Below are 18,165 nucleotides of genomic sequence, written 5' to 3'. Positions count from 1 at the left end.
CAAAGTCTGGTAAAGCTTTGTCAGTAAAATTTAAGAATTCTGAGGCAGCAATTAAGCACCAAACATTTTTCTCAATGCCACCTTCCCTGAAAGTAAGGATGCTACTAACAAATCCTCCAGGATTCATGGCATTACCCTTGCATAACTTCCTTTTGTCAATTTTAGAAGACCAGTCAAAAATATACCCACCATTTCTACACACCTTATGCTGTACTTGAAAAGTACAAATAATATTTAAAGTTTCTAGTATTAACAATAAAAATGAAAAAGGGATGGAGGGGGCCAGATCTCTAGACTCTGAAATATAAGCAATTAAAAACAGACTTATTCGCAATTTTGCCTTGAGCATAGTGGTAGGATTATGAGGGGTACTATGAGAATATGAGCACAAATCACAGATTTTATATATATTTCAATACAGCCCATTAACAAACTCAACATTAATTTTAAAAGAAAAAATTAAATCTCCATTGTTTAGGTCAAGCCCTAGCTACCAGAGATCCAGGGATTCTTAAGGATAAGTGGCTTAGGTGAAAGAAGAGGAGACAGGACTATAGCTGCAAGTTATGAGCAGCCTTCAGAAGTACTCGCTGCCCCTAGAGGGCCTTTATTTTTAAACATTATTTACAAGTGTTTTTTCATGTAGTTAATGGATAGCTTCAAAGCTCAAAATTTCTTTGACTTACATAATTTTTAAGAGTTAAATATTTTCAGATATATATTAATTAATATACATACATTTTGGAAGCACTTCAGAAAAGTGCAATATTTTCAGATATATATTAATTACCTAAGATATCGAGTACATTGTTTAAAATATTTTCCTGTAACCTTTGCCAATCACGATTAAGCTTTTACATTTTCACCTCAATCAATAAGTGCTAGACTACACATCTCGACTACATGTACCTTGACCTATTATTAGCTTTTAATTTTAAAGCATACAGATAATTATATCATTAACCTTTAACTTTAAAGCATACCTATGATTATTGGTAAGATTTCTTACTTCTAAAGTTCCAATAAAACACTTAAGTTAGTTAAAGCCTATTACTTAAAAGCACTTTTCTGAAGTGCTTCCAAAATTTATGTATATTAATTTTATATTATTCTATTTTTAATTTAAAAGGTAATTTTTTTTCATATGACCTATTTAACTGCTTTCTTTTAAGACTTTCTTTGATACTTTTTCAAAATACAATTATTTGTATGTTTTTGTAATCTTTAACAAAAGAGCAGGCTCTTCAACACAACCCATTTACCATTAATATTAACAATGTGTTTCCCATTTTTATGAATTCCTGTGTAAGGCAAAGGAGGGCCTGTTAGTACGGGGAAATGTATGTTGCACAGATTATAGATTTAGAATGTGGGGCTTAGTGCAAATTGTTAAGTTTTTCTCAAGAACCTTGAGATTTGTAAGCTTTTCTTCATAAATTTTTGAGGAATAACACTATTGTTTTAATCCTGAGAGATTTTAAAACACATCTCCAGGCATGTCTTAATTGTATCTTTAGTCTCATTTTGGAAATTTTCCTGCCATTTCCGACAACATGTACTTTTATTATTGATTGATGTATACCCTATTTTCCATATTATGAGTATCATAAACAATACATTTAACCCTCCACACGGTTTCAGTTTCGAAATGGTGTAGCTCTGCCACGGCATCTCCCATGCTGTGACCCTATCAGACAGAGGGTGCAGGAACAACTTAACCACATTATCTATAAGACACCAGCTATTTTCAATATGACTTCTGTAGAACTTGTGATTGAATCTTGAGTTCCAGCCTATAATGGGTCAATTTATTGTCACTGGAAAACAAGTCATTCTAGAACTTATTGGCTCACTCGACCCTTGAGCCAAATCCCCAGCAATATTTTGTATTCTATTTAAAGAAAGAGGTTTCACTGATTTGCTTAGCACTTCTCCCTTGCTGAAGTTGGCATGGAACTCACGATTCTTCTGCTTCAGCCTTCCAAGACCCTGGGATTACAGGAGTGCACCACTGCACTCAGCTCTGTTCACAATTTTAATGCCAGCATTCCCTCTTTGCCTTATCAACTATTTTTATGCTATATTTCAAATGGATGCAGTATTTCTAATTTTTCCTCCAAGAACTAGATGACAGGTTATAGATTTTGCTTTCTCTTTGTAAGCATTTCACATGAGGAAAAAAGCAGACACAATGATGTGATGAGAAGGAAGAAAAAGGTGACACTTTAAAAAGAGAGAATGTGTCCTCTCTGTAAAGAGAAGAGTATGGCTCTCTTTTTCTCCAATTTCATTAGAGATCTAAAAAAAGATTCTAAAGCATCCTACAAAGGTACACTTCTTGACTTTAGACTGACAGCAGGATAATATCAAACTCTCAAGTATCCAGTGCCATTAAAACTTTAGGTTAATTAGCCTCATGTTCATGATTTATAATTGAATTCTTAATCATAAACTCTTGCAGATTTTATGCTTAGTAGGAATTTTCTTTATTTCCCTGAGTTCCACAATCTGGTCTTTAACAAGATCACGAAAGTCTCCCCTTTAGTGTAACTTGTGTTCCACTTGCAAACATTATTTTGAAACTTCATTTCTTCTGCAGATAATAATTTGTTAAAGAATGTAACACATTCTGTCCAGTTAATCCAGAAAGGGTGCAAGTAAATTGCTTCTTGAAAAATATAGCATAGGGTCAATGTGTTGAGCCTATTTATTTATTTATTATACTGTGTGTTGAAATAAGAGCTAGTCAACCACTGAGCTACATCACCAGCTTTTTTATATATTTTGTTTACAGACAAGATCTCATTGATTTGCTGAGACTGGCTCTAAATTCATGATTCTCCTGTCTCACCCTCCCACGCTGCTGGGAATACAGGTATATGGCACCATACCCAACCTACCATTTACCTTAAAGGTACTTCAGGTCTTTTACCAGGTTCTGTAAAAAATACTACAATGAAAATATAGTCTTTTCTATGATCTAATGACTCCAATTTTTTTTTAGATACATACCCAGAATTACTACTACTGAATCATATGACATTTTTATTTTAACTTATTGAAGAACCTTAATACCATTTTCAAAAATAGCTTTACTCAATTTATATTCTCACCAGCATTTCTACAAGTGAATCTTTACATCCATGCTCATATGCTCTGGATTACCTACTAACTTTCAGATTTTTGTTTTTTACTTCTAAATATTTTACTTATTTATTTACTAGTCATATAGACAAATAACTTTTATTTTATTTATTTGTTTTTATGTGGTTCTGATGCTTGAACACAGTGCCTCCCATGTGTTAGGTAAGCACTCTATAACTGAGCCAGAACTCCAGCCCTTACCTTTCAGATTTTTATCATACGCATTCTGACAAGACTTCTTATTGTGAAGGAAAGTTTTCATTTGACTGATGCATTAAATTTCTGAGGCAAGTGTGTTATATTCCAGGCTGTCAAGTAGCTAGGAGAAGAGTGTACTGTATTTTCTGTGGTGAAACAGAAATATGTGATTTCTAATACAATTTTAACACTACTGCTGCAAATTTTAGTTTTTGGAAGTAGTTACAAACAATGCAAATCCAACTATTTGTAATGTATGAATATTTGCACATGCTCAGTCTCTGTTGCTTATAGAAATTGGATGTTTAGGATATACTCCCTGGAACAGAAGTCACTAATTTTAGATGCTCAGTACATGGAAAAACTACTTCTGAAAAAAACTGGAAGGCCTGGAATTATTACTGGGATGAACAATGGTAGGACAGAGCTCAGAAAGTGCTGAAATATTCTTGAGTCTATCGGTTGTTTGTTTAATTTTCCCCTTTGATACTTATAAATAAGTTAAGAGAGAAGCAATTCTTCCACCAACAGAAGTTAGCAAAACCACTGGAACTTAGGCCTAGTGCAGATGACTAGAAACTTTCTCTAGAAACTTCCAGATGACTGGGAGCAAAAAGTAACAATTAGCATTTTGAAGATCATTCTCTTTTTTTTTTTTTTTTTTTTGATTACTGATCATTCAATTCGATCTACTTTTTTTTTTTTCTTTTTTTTTTTTTTTTTTTTTATTGGTTGTTCACAACATTACAAAGCTCTTGACATATCATATTTTCATACATTAGATTGAAGTGGGTTATGAACTCCCAATTTTCCCCCAAATGCAGAATCACATCGGTTATACATCCACAGTTTTACATAATGCCCAATTAGTAATTGTTGTATTCTGCTACCTTTCCTATCCCGTACTATCCCCCCTCCCCTCCCCTCCCTTCTTCTCTCTCTACCCCATCTACTGTAATTCATTACTCTCCTTGTTTATTTTCCCATTCCGCTCATAACCTCTTATATGTAATTTTGTATAGCAATGAGGGTCTCCCTTCATTTCCATGCAATTTCCCTTTTCTCTCCCTTTCCCTCCCATCTCATGACTCTGTTAAATGTTAGTCTTTTCTTCCTGCTCTTCCTCCTTGCTCTGTTCATGGTTGCTCTCATTATATCAAAGAAGACATTTGGTATTTGTTTTTTAGGGATTGACTAGCTTCACTAAGCATAATCTGCTCTAGTGCCATCCATTTCCCTGCAAATTCTATGATTTTGTCATTTTTTATTGCTGCATAGTACTCCATTGTGTAAAGATGCCACATTTTTTTTATCCATTCATCTATTGAAGGGCATCTGGGTTGGTTCCACAGTCTAGCTATTGTGAATTGTGCTGCTATGAACATCGATATGGCAGCATCCCTGTAGCATGCTCTTTTAAGGTCTTCAGGAAATAGTCCGAGAAGGGCAATAGCAGGGTCAAATGGTGGTTCCATTCCCAGCTTTCCCAGGAATCTCCAAACTGCTTTCCAAATTGGCCGCACCAATTTGCAGTCCCACCAGCAATGTACAAGAGTACCCTTTTCTCCACATCCTCGCCAGCATTTGTTGTTGTTTGACTTCATAGTGGCTGCCAATCTTACTGGAGTGAGATGGTATCTTAGGGTGGTTTTGATTTGCATTTCTCTGACTGCTAGAGATGGTGAGCATTTTTTCATGTACTTGTTGATTGATTGTATGTCCTCCTCTGAGAAGTGTCTGTTCAGATCCTTGGCCCATTTGTTGATTGGGTTATTTGTTATCTTATTGTCTAATTTTTTGAGTTCTTTGTATACTCTGGATATTAGGGCTCTATCTGAAGTGTGAGGAGTAAAAATTTGTTCCCAGGATGTAGGTTCCCTATTTACCTCTCTTATTGTTTCTCTAAGATCATTCTCAAAAAACACCATAAAGAGTAGCAGAAATATCTGAGGGGTTCAGAACTCGGAATTCATTTTTTAATTTGTTGATCATTTTATTATGGAGTTACTAGAGTTCATTTTATACTCTGAATACTATGAAATAATTAAATATGTAATGTAAAATATTCTCTCCTGCTCATCAACTTGTTGTTTTAAAAAATATTTTCACATGTATGACCTCCTCAGCAGCCACATGAATGTTTATAGCAGCTCAACTTGCAATAGCTAGACTATAGACCAACCTAGGTGGTTCTCGAAAGATGAATGTTTAAAGAAAATGTGGTATATATAATCAATGGAATATTAGTCAGGTTGAAAGTAGGCTAAAATTATGGCATTTTCTAGTAAATGGTTGGAGTTGGAGAATATCATGCTAAGTGAAATAAGCCAGTCTCGCAAAATCAAAGACAAATGTTTTCTCTATTATGCTGATGCTAATTCAGGAGGGAGGGGGCATTGGGGCAGAATCACTTTATCTTACATTAGGTTGAGGAAAGTGATGGGAGAGAGGGAAGAGGAATGTGGGAATAGGAAAGATAGTAGTAGATTGAAACAGACATCATTACTGGATGAATATATATTTGACTACATGACTAATATGATTCTACAACATGTACAAGTATGATATACTAAAGTGTATATATATATATATATATATATATATATATATATATATATATATATATATATATATGCATTCTACTGTCATGGGAATGAAAGAGGGTCTGGGGATGTGGCTTAGTTGTTAAGAACCCCTTTTACTAAAAGGAGTGAGAGAGAAAATAGGAAGACAAATCAGAAGGCAGGATGGATCCACACAATTCCAACAAGTTTCCCATAACTCCTGCCCTTATTACCAAGTACTTAGGGTCTGTTGATATTGATACATCGGTGAAAATATGAAAAAAATATTTTTTCTTATGATCTGGAGACATAAAAATTGACTTGCAAATTTCTACCAGGCCTGGTAGAATGGATTGGAAACAGTAGTCCCATCCCATAGAATTCCAAAGTTATTACTTATTTTTTTAATTTTCTTTTTTTTCCCATTTTTTATTAATTTTTCAAAACATTACAGAGCTCATAATATATCATCTTTCATACATTTGACTCAGTTAGGTTTTGAACTCCCATTTTTACCCCAAATACAGATTGCAGAATCACAATTGTTACATACTCACATTTTTACATAATGGCATATTAGTGACTGTTGTATTCTGCTACCTTTCCTATCCCCTACTATCCCCCCTCCCCTCCCCTCCCATCTTCCCTGTCTACCTCCTCTGCTGTTGTTCAATTCTCTCCCTTTTTTCCCTCCCCCTTGCCCCTCATAACCTCTTATAATTTTGTGTATCATTGAAGGTCTCCTACTATTTCCATATGTTTTCCCTTCTCTCTTCCTTTCTCTCCCCCCCATTCGTCTTTGTTTACTGTTAGTCTTTTCCTCTTGCTCTTCCCTCCTGTTCTGCTCCTAGTTGCTCTTTTTATATCAAAGAAGACATTTGGCATTTGTTTTTTAGGGCTTGGCTAGTTTCACTTAGCATAATCTGCTCTAATGCCATCCATTTCCCTGCAAATTATATGATTTTCTCATTTCTTAGTGCTGCGTAATACTCCATTGTGTATAGATGCCACAATTTTTTTATTCATTCATCTACTGAAGGGAATCTAGGTTGGTTCCACAGTCTAGCTATTGTGAATTATGCCACTATAGTCATTGATGTGGCCGTATCCCTATAGTGCGCTCTTTTAAGGTACTCAGGGGATAGTCCAAGAAGGTCGATAGCTGGGTCAAATGGTGGATCCATGCCCAGCTTTAACAGGAATCTCCATACAGCTTTCCAAATTGGCCTCACCATTTTGAAGTCCCACCAGCAGTGTAGAAGTGTACTCTTTTCTCCACATCCTCGCCAACACTTATTGGTGTTTTACTTCATAATGGCTGCCAATCTTACTGGAATGAGATGGTATCTTAGGGTGGTTTTGATTTGCATTTTTCTGATTGCTAGATATGGTAAGCATTTTTTCATGTACTTGTTGATTGATTGTATGTCCTCCTCTGAGAAGTGTCTGTTCAGGTCCTTGGCCTATTTGTTGATTGGGTTATTTGTTATCTTATTGTCTAATTTTTTGAGTTCTTTATATACTCTGGATATTAGGGCTCTATCTGAAGTGTGAGGAGTAAAGATTTGTTCCCATGATGTAGGCTCCCTATTGACCTCTCTTATTGTTTCTTTTGGTGAGAAAAAACTTTTTAGTTTGAGTAAGTCCCATTTGTTGATTCTAGATGTTAACTCTTGTGCTATGGGTGCCCTATTGAGAAATTTGGAGCCTGAGCCCACAGTATGTAGGTCATAGCCAACTTTTTCTTCTATCAGATGCCATGTCTTTGATTTGATATCAAGCTCCTTGATCCATTTTGAGTTAACTTTTGTGCATGGCGAGAGAAAGGGATTCAGTTTTATTTTGTTGCATATGGATTTCCAGTTTTCCCAGCACCATTTGTTGAAGATGCTATCCTTTCTCCATTGCATGCTTATAGCCCCTTTATCAAATATAAGGCAGAACTGTGACCACTGGCAGATCAGGTGCAGTGGCCTGCTGAGGGGCAGAGCCGCCCCCTTCCCACGCACCAGCAGGGCAGTTGGACCTGGGACCCACTGGGCAGGTCAAGCCAAGCAACTTGCTGAGTGGCAGAGCTTCCCCACGCTCCTACAGGGTAGGTGGACGTGCAACCCACCAGCAGAACAGGTCCAGCGGCCTGCTGAGGGGCAAGCCCCCCCGCCCCCCCTCCTCCCCCCCTGCCTGCAATGTAGATCAGGCCCAGCGGCCTTCAGAAGGGAGGAGCCACCCCCTCCCCACCAAAGTAATTACTTTAATTGAACCACTTCAGCTGAGTTCCCAGCAAATGTGACTGCCATTGGGGTAAAAGTTCAGAGACCACATTACTTCATTTTTAGATGAGTGTGAGGTCATCCTGGGCAACCGAGTCCACCACTGTCTCAAGAAAGAGAAAAGAGGGGGAGCCTTGGTGAGGATGTAGCTCAGTGGTAAAGCAGCCTTGATTTCAATCCCCTGTGGAGACCAGTGACAGTGATTGGGAGACAAGTGTCTGAGATGGAGGTCTCTAATGACTTAATGGCAGTGGCATGCTTGGTGACTGGAAAAGTTTCTATGCAAAAGTATAGGATGCCTGGTTGCTATGGCAATGCTCTTCTTTAGGGAGACTCTGTTGTGGGAGACTTTTCAGCTTTGACCTTATTCTCAGGCACAAAGTTCCTTGCTAAGTCAAACACATGGTTCACCAGTTCCACTGTTTTAAAAGAAGCTTTAAAAAAACTTTAAAGGATGGACTTTCTTGAGAGCTGCAGGGTGCTCTTAACATTGCACATTCCAACTATAGAATGTAACTGAGAAAATAGCTGTATACTGTTGCTAACTTTGTAACTTTCATAAATACAAAGAATAATGCTTACATAGTCTTTAATATGATCAATGAAAGATACACAATAAAGATTGCTGGTGTAATTCTTTTTTCCTTTTTCTTAGAGAGATAATTTTTAATGTATGTTCATTTATATTTTTAATTTTTGGTGGACACATCTTGTATTTTAATTATATGTAGTGCTGAGGATCAAATCTAGTGCCGAACACACGCCAAGTGAGCATGCTCCCACTTGAGCCACATCCCCAGCCCTCCTGGTATAATTCTTTAGACCTGCTGCTCCATCATAGAGCATTGCTCCACCCAATCCCAGATGTTGCATCTTCTGCGTGTGTGACTCTTTATTTCTTCCAATGTCCTATCAAACCCTGACAGAACATGCTAGTTTGGCCACACTTGTCACAGCAATCCCCAGTAGCAAAAATAAATAAGTAAAAACCATCAATCTCTAATTAAATCACTTCATATGTTTTTTGATATGTTAAAACAAGGTACATGGAAACTAAAAATTCTTATAAAATCTAATGTGCTTCTCAGAATATTTAATAGTCTAACATTTTCTAACTCATGAAATATGAAAAAATCAGAGTTCTCTCTGCGCATCCTGAAATGTTTAAACATAGTCACTGATAATAACAGAGGAAAAAATAAAATACCAACTACAGAAATACAGATATTCTCTATCTCAACATTAGCCTTGGGTAGATTACTGCTACTTTGATGATCTGGTCCCGTCTGTAAGTATCCATACCCAATTCCAAATATAATGAAAGTTACTAATCCTATCTCATCAACAACTGGTATATATTTTGGCCTCAGAATTGGCTAATATTTGTTTTCTCTATTTTAATAGCATTCTAATGCAAATTGTCCTTATCACTAACAGGACCAAATAAATTCTCAAACTACTCATCAGCTTTTCACAAATGACCTGAGCAGAGACTCACAGCATCACGTTTTTTGCAGGAGCACATCGTAAATTGCTGACATCCTCCTCCAAGGTTGCTTGACATTCCTTAAAGACAGGAAAATCTGACACCTTTTAGACTGCACTGGACCAGGTGGTAATTTGTTCTTTATTTATCAGTTTCATTTGAGCTCCTCAATGACATCATCTATAAATCAGAGACCTCCATATGGAATTCCTCCACCAAAAGCTCTGAAAAGACAGGCACGTTTAGCACCTTCAGAGACTCCTGAAAAATAGAAGCTTTCACAAACTTTTTATGATAAGGACATTATGGCCACTTGTGATGACTACCAATTACAGAGGGTTCCCAGAGCAGAAAGCTGCTCCTCATGGACCTTGCAATATCATTACTTTTTGAAAATCATACACTTGATTTTAATTGAATTGGTGAATTTTACAGAGTTCCTGAATTAATAAACCATGCCTGAGAATCCAAAGAAGAAAACAATATAATGGACAAGCCCATCCACCCATCATATGGTTTATTAAAACTTGGTTTCTAATTCATTTTTCTTGGTTATACTGCGAACTGAACTCAGTGACACTCAACCACTCAGCCACCTCCTAGTCTTGTTTTCATTTATTATTTTGAGTTACTTGTTAGACACAGGGCCTCACTGAGTTCTTTACTCCTTGTTATCCAGGGGGGCCAGCTTTCAAATCACAACCCTTGGGCTAAGGTTGTGGCTCAGTGGTTGACAATGTGCCTAGCATGCGGGAGAAACTAAGTTTGATTCTTAGGGAAAAAAATGTATATATATATATATATATATATATATATATATATATATATATATATATATATATAATTTTTTTAAAAAATGAAAAGATGGGCTGGGGATGTAGCTCAAATGGTAGCGTGCTCACCTAGTATGCATGGGGTGCTGGGTTCAATCCTCAGCACCACATAAAAATAAAATAAAGATGGTGTGTCCACTGAACACTAAAAAATGAATATTAAAAAATTCTTTCTCCTTAAAAAAAGTGAAAAAAAGTCATAATCCTCCTGCCTCAGAATCTTGAGCCACTGGTACTTCAGGTGTATGCCAAAGCACCTGAAGATTCTCAAGAATTTGAGAATTTCAGAGTCTTTCATAAAATTTGAACAATATTGGAATCTAAGCCTGCTGCAAGTCTTTAAAACTACTAGTACACTGCACCATTAAATAAACCTCTCCATTTTATCTCAGTTTGTTCCACATAAGCATCACACTACAAAAGTTTGTGAGAAAATGCATACATGAAGGAAAATATGTGGTTCAAGGTCAAAGAGGTTACTTGTTATTATGACTGGCCCCCAAATTATGTCTTTGGTATGACAAAGAATATTTTAATTCTCATTTAATCATTGTATATTCTCACTATTTGCTTAGCTACAAACCCAAATCCATCAGAAGGTAGCCACCTACCTGCCAGCTCACATGACAACACTACTGTCCAAAAGCGACAGGCAGGTTCTGTCAGGAGATTCTGTAGCCTTCCTATAAGTCTGATTCCTACACTGATGTACTCACCAAGACTGAACTCCTACAAACAATGCCCACACCCCAGGACAGCTGCATTCACTCCAGTCCCTCACACTGCCAAGGAGCAAGCCTGCAACTACTGCCTTTGGCAAATGGATTTATTACATAGAAGTCCAGACTGCGTCAAGTGATCACACACCTCTATTCAATATTTCTTCTAAATCAAAGTTGTAAAACTAGGAAATTGCCACACCGACTCATTGGCTGCAAAGAAAGTTTTTGGAAATTTTGGGAAGCGTTCAAAACTACCTTTTAAAGATGAAGTTTTACTGGATGGCTTATGCTGTATTTATCAAAAACAGAAGGGCCACAGCACACTCTATTTGCCTTCCTTTCCAAATGAGCACTAAGACACAGCAAAAGGCTGGAACAGACATAGAAGTGACAATCAACCCATCTTTGGCATGTTGGCAAACTTCAACATTTGGACACAAGTATGTAAGGAACTCTTACCAATAATCAAACATGATCCATGACACCTGAATAGGTTGTGGGTGAGGTTTTGCTCAGGAGGCTTTGAATCATTGGGACAAGTAACTGAATCCTTTAGCCTGAGCAGAAACAGCCCACTCCACAGCAAGTACTGCACAATATAACCTGATTGGAGGCTGTAGCTTTATTAGTGATGCAGGGCACATGAGGCTAGACACCCAAGGAATGTTCCAGGAGCACATTGATTAGGTTCTGAGGGGTATCACTTAAATTTTTTTGGTTCACTGCTTGGAATTTCATTGATCTTTATTTACATCTAGTGGGACACGGATGGAGGTTTATATTTTATGTATTGGTATACATAAAGGTTTTGTTGTTGTTGTTGTTGTTTTGATTAGTTCACAGAAAGTGCTTTGTGTACCACTTGTAAGATTAGTAAGAGGTCTTCCAAGCTTTGCCACAAAAGCAGAAGTCTGTGTTATAACCCACATTGAGATCTTTGCAAAATCATTTTCTGACATTCTGTTGAAAGAAAATTATGGTGAAGGTCTCCTAAGAAGCTTATTTAAGATTATTTGGTGGAGAAGGGAGAGCCGCTATATTAGGACACCAGAATGGGATGCTCCTTACCAAGCCTTTGGTCATGTAGTGTGTGTTAAGAAAACCATCACACAATTTTTTCCAGGGCTACTGAGGTACTCTAAAACACAGAGAAAAACCAAGCCTGGGTTTTCTGGCATATTCCACCTAAGTATTATTCATGGGGAGAAAACCTAAATTGGATGTAGTTTTTTAAAAAAAATTCACTGGTATAAAAGACCTTTAAAAAGGAAGAGATCAGCTGCAATTGTGGAAGAAACACCTGCAGAGCTACATCTGCTGATGTGGTTATTTGTGGGGTCCATACTCACAGCTGCAGCAAATTCACCACCTGAGCTATGAAGCGTTCAGTGCTAGAATGCCTGACTAGCATGCACAAGGCAGGATTTGGTCCCCAGGACTGGGAAAAGAAAAGAGAAAGCAACTCAAGTATAGGGCAAAATATATTTTGAGAAAGCGCCTCTCTAAACAATATACACAAATGACATTGTTTTATAATTCTCTTTAATGTGCCTACATACAGCACAATACATGAGCCTTATAACAAGCACAAGTGACAAGAGTGATGGTCCCAGAGTCATCAATAGATCAATAAGCAATCAAGCAAAAGGAAGATGCCAGCTGCAGGGTACACAGACACATCCCTATGGTCCCAGCTGCCAGCCTCACCCCATCTCAAAAAATAACAATTAAAAGGACTGTGGAGAAACTCAGTGCTAGAGCACTCCTGGGTGAAATCTGAACTAAGAAAGAGAGGAAAAAAGTTCAGAAGAGCCATTTCACCAATCTGTACCAAAGGCTGGAGTAGAGAGGCCTAAACTAACATATACAATATGTAATAAAACATTAGACACAAAAGACTTAAAATACGGAAAAATGGAATGTAACAGTAAGAGAGATTTAACCCAGAGAAATATGTTGCTTTCAAATCTTCATGCTGATGCAATACTCCCCTCCAACCCAGTACCCTGGGTTGGAGGGGAGTATTTTAAAGTACTCTCTGAGTACTTTAAAAAAAAAGAAAGAAAAAAAGAAATGAAGGCACACACCATTGTCACACAGCTACAGTGGTTATCTCAAAATAAATAAATAAAATGAAATAAAATAAAATTTTCCTCGTGTCTGAAAAAATTCAAATAGATCTGAAACAAGCAAAGTTCTCACCACATTTCTACATAAAGGGCTTTTTCCCAGTGTGATTTCTTAAATGCTGTTCAAAGGGACCTGGACAGTTGAAAGTGTTACTGCAATTTTTAAAGATAGAAAGGGGATTTTAACATGTGAATTCTTTTGTGCCTTTGGAGAAAACTCTCAAAGCTGAATACATCCCCATATGGCTTATCCTCAGCATTTTCTACACTATGAGTCTTTTCATACAACTGAAAAAAACTAGAACAGCTGAATCCTTTATATTTCTTACTTGCATAGGATTTATTCTTTTTATTCCAAAACAATATTCCCAGTCCTTAGGAAAAAAATGAGAAAACTAGAAGATTTCCTACATTTCTCACATTCACAGGGCTTCTCTGCATGAATGTTTTCATATATAAGAAAGGAAATGAAGCTGACAGAATGTAGCAAATCCCCCAAATTCAGAGGGATTTTTTTTTCAATGTGAGTGAAATGGCTTTGAAGGCAACAGGGACAATGGAAAGATTTGTGATATTTTTCACATTTAAAGAGTTATTCAGTTGGAAGTTTGGTGTATGCCTTTAATTCCTCAGACTCGAGAGGCTGATTCTGAAGAATCAATGTTGGAGGCTAGCCTCAGCTTCTTAGGAAGACCCTAAGAAACTCAGCAACTCCCTGTCTCAAAATAAAAAGTAAAAAGGAACTGGAATGTAGCTCAGTGGTAGAGCACCACCAGGCTAAATCCCCAGTGGATCGATTGATCCTTTGCTCTCTCTCTCTCTCTCTCACACACACACACACACACACACATTCATACACACACACAAACACACACACAAACACACACACACAAACACACACACACACATTTTCAGCTGTGTGAGTCTCTCTTGTCTTTGAGGATGATATGAAATGTGATTTACCATATTTCACATTCAAAGGATTTTTCTCCAGTAAACTTCCTACATGTATATGAGTGAAACAGTAATAACAGAAGAGTTTACCAATTGTTTTCATGCATATGACTTCTATGAAGTATATGTTCTTTCACATGTGTGAAGCAGACAAGATGTGGCAAAGGCTTCTCCACATTGTTGACATTCATTGGGCTTTTCTCCATTATACATTTTTCCATGTCTGTGAAAGTCACTGGATCTAGCAAAGGCTTTGTCACACTGCTTACATTATTAGGGCTTCTCTCCAGTATGAGTTTGTTGATGTGAGTGAAGGTAAGAGGACTGAGTGAAGGCTTTGCCAGACTGCTTACATTCATAGGGCTTCTCTCCAGTATGAGTGTGTTTATGCATCTGAAGGTAAGAGGCAGTAGTGTAGGCTTTTCCACATTCTTTCCATTCAGAGGGCTTCCCTCCAGTGTGTGTTCTTTCATGGCTCTTAAGCTTATAGAATGTAGCAAAGGTTTTCCACATTGTTTGCATTCATAGGGCTTCTGTTCAGTATGTGTTTTTCCATGTTTATGAAGCTGACAGGATGTAGTAAAGGCTTTGCCACACTGCTTACATACATAGGAATTCTCTCCACTATGAATTCTTTTGTGTATGTGAAGGTCACCAGATCTAGCAAAGGCTTTGCCACACTGCTTACATTCATAGGGCTTCTCTCCAGTATGCACTCTTCCATGTATTTTAAGTTCACTGGATCTAGCAAAGGCTTTGCCATACTGCTTACATTCATAGGGCTTCTCTCCAGTATGAATTTGTTCATGTGAGTGAAGGTGAGAGGACTCAGTGAAGGCTTTTCCACATTGTATACATTCATAGGGCTTTTCTCCAGTATGCATTATTCCATGTATGCGAAAATGACGGGATGAAGCAAATGTTTTTCCACATTGTTGACATGCAAAGGGTTTCTTTCTAGTATGTGTTCTTCCATGAATCTGAAGACAACTAGATGTAGCAAATGCTTTTCCACACTGCTTACATTCATAGGGCTTCTCTCCATTGTGTGTTTTTCCATGAATCTGAAGGTGACTAGATCTAGAAAAGGCTTTTCCACACTGTTTACATTCATAAAGCTTCTCTCCAGTGTGTGTTCTTCCATGAATCTGAAAATGACTAGATCTAGCAAAGGCTTTTCAACGCTGCTTACATACATAAGGCTTCTCTCTAGTATGTGTTCTTCCATGTTCATGAACTTGACAGGATGTAGCAAAGGCTTTGCCACACTGCTTACATACATAGGGCTTCTCTCCACTATGAGTTCTTTCATGTCTGTGAAGGTCACCAGATCTAGCAAAAGCTTTGCCAAACTGCTTACATTAATAAGGCTTCTCTCCAGTATGCACTCTTCCATGTATTTGAAGTTCACTGGATCTAGCAAAGGCTTTGCCACACTGCTTACATTCGTAGAGCTTCTCTCCAGTATGCACTATTCTATGTATTTGAAGTTTACTAGATGTAGCAAAGGCTTTGCCACACTGCTTACAATCATAGGGCTTCTCTCCAGTATAAGTTCATTCATGTATCTGAAGGTAAGAGGAAGCAGTAAAGGCTTTTCCACATTTTTCACATTCATAAGGCTTTTCTTCGGTATGCATTCTTCCATGTATGTGAAGATGACGCGATGAAGCAAATGTTTTTCCAGATTGTTGACATCCAAAGGGTTTCTTTCTAGTATGTGTTCTTCCATGATTCTGAAGGTAACTAGATCTAGTAAAGGCTTTTCCACACTCCTTACATTTATAGGGCTTCTCTCCAGTGTGTGTTTTTCCATGTCTGTTAAGGTGATAGGACATAGCAAATGCTTTTCCACATTGATTGCATTCATAAGGCTTCTCTCCAGTATGTGTTCTTCCATGTGCACGAAGCTTAGAGGATGTAGCAAAGGCTTTTCCACATTGTTTGCATTCATAAGGCTTCTCTCCAGTATGTGTCCTTCTATGTGCATGAAGCTGATGGAATGTAGGAAAGGCTTTTCCACACTGCTTACATACATAGGGCTTTTCTCCTGTATGAGTTCTTCCATGTCTGTGAAGGTCACCAGATCTAGCAAAGGCTTTGCCACATTGTTGACATTCATAGGGCTTCTCTCCAGTGTGTGTTCTTTCATGGCTCTTAAGTTTATAGGATATAGCAAAGGCTTTTCCACATTGTTTACATTCATAGGGCTTCTCTCCAGTATGTGTTCTTCCATGTATATGAAGCTGACGGGATGTAGCAAAGGCTTTGCCACACTGCTTACATTCATAGGGCTTCTCTCCAGTGTGAGTTCTTTCATGTATGTGAAGGTCACCAGATCTAGCAAAGGCTTTGCCACACTGCTTACATTCATAGGGCTTCTCTCCAGTATGAGTTTGTTCATGTGAGTGAAGGTGAGAGGACTGAGTGAAGGCTTTCCCACACTGCTTACATTCATAGGGCTTCTCTCCACTATGAGTTCTTTCATGTATGTGAAGGTCACCAGATCTAGCAAAGGCTTTGCCACACTGCTTACATTCATAGTGCTTCTCTCCAGTATGTGTTTTCTGATGTATTCTAAGTAATCTGGGATAAGCAAAGTCTTTCCCACATACCTTACATTTAAAATGTGCATTCCCTCTGTGTGTGACCTTGTGCTTTTGAAGACTTGTCTGTGAAATAAAGGTTTGACCATCTTGTTTACATTCATAAAATTTCTCTCCAGAATCAGTTCTTTCATATCTTCTAAATAAAGAGGAGAAATGAAAGCCTTTCCCACATACCTCACATTGAAAAGGTTTATCTCCACTGTGTATTATCATGTGTCTTTGAACACCTGGGAGAGAAGAAGAGGCTTCACCACATTGTTGACATTCATAGGGTTGCCCCCCAGTATGAGTTTCTTCATGTCTTTGAATGTCATTGGAACAACTGATGACTTTTCCACATACTGTACTTTCATAGGGTCTATATTCAGTTTGTAACAACATTTGTGTGTCAACACTTTCGAGAGAAACCAGAGATTTCCTATATTGTTTAAATTCACATGGCTTCTCTTCATATTCTTCATGCTTATAGTATTTGTGTCCAGAGTGAGATGTGATGTGCCTATGAAGGAAAGAAGGACATACGAAATCATTTGCACACAAAATGAAGTCACATGGATTTAATCTATTAAAATTTGTCTTTGTTTGGTTAAAAATTGGAATCGATTTGAAGGTTTCCCCACACTATTCTGTAGGGAAAGTTTGAAGTTTACCATAGGACTTCTTTGAAGAAGAAGTGACCAGCACATAATTGATACCTAACTCATTCACAGTTTTCTATTTTTTTATAGGTCTTTAAATTTCTACCAACATCACATAAAGGCTAGATTTTCTGATTTGTTAAAGTTGCCTGAAAATAAAGAGATTAAAAGGAATAAATCCTTTCCAACACAGCTTCTCTATGGCTATTATTGACATAGTCATATTCACATAGTCATATTCACATATGCAATTTCATAGTCCTTTTTGCATGTCAAATACTTTGAAAAGACTGAATACCTGTTAGAGATAAGTATGTATTTCTGATAAAAAAATATTATAAGAATAAATACATTTCAAATTATGCATACTTCTTCGGTTGGTTTGCTTTAAAAATTATATGACAGTTCTCAGATTCCCTCACGAATTCCTCTTGTGAGTAAACGTACAGTTACGTTAGGTTTCTTCCACAGTTTTCAATCTGATCTTCAGTGGTCTTGTCTTCCCACTTGTTTCCTAAAATGAGACAACATAATAATCATTATGAATATTTAGGACCTAGAAATGCTTGGCCAAATTGTAGGTGCCATTTATGCTTCAATAATTCATCAACTGATTTC

At 37.4% G+C, this 18,165-nt stretch overlaps 1 protein-coding gene across 1 annotated transcript; it reads right to left on the bottom strand.

Annotated features, from left to right (window-relative positions):
- Positions 1–12,680: 12,680 nt before the first annotated feature.
- Positions 12,681–17,402, bottom strand: LOC144371516 (uncharacterized). Its single transcript, XM_078033833.1, is given in 1 exon segment — positions 12,681–17,402. A coding segment is annotated over 1 exon segment (2,904 nt). The 5' UTR covers positions 17,291–17,402; the 3' UTR covers positions 12,681–14,386.
- Between the last annotated feature and the right edge of the window lie 763 nt (positions 17,403–18,165).

The sequence above is a fragment of the Ictidomys tridecemlineatus genome, chromosome 16 (genome assembly GCF_052094955.1).
Source record: "Ictidomys tridecemlineatus isolate mIctTri1 chromosome 16, mIctTri1.hap1, whole genome shotgun sequence".
Lineage (NCBI taxonomy): Eukaryota > Metazoa > Chordata > Mammalia > Rodentia > Sciuridae > Ictidomys > Ictidomys tridecemlineatus.
This window is presented reverse-complemented; position numbering and strand designations above follow the sequence as displayed.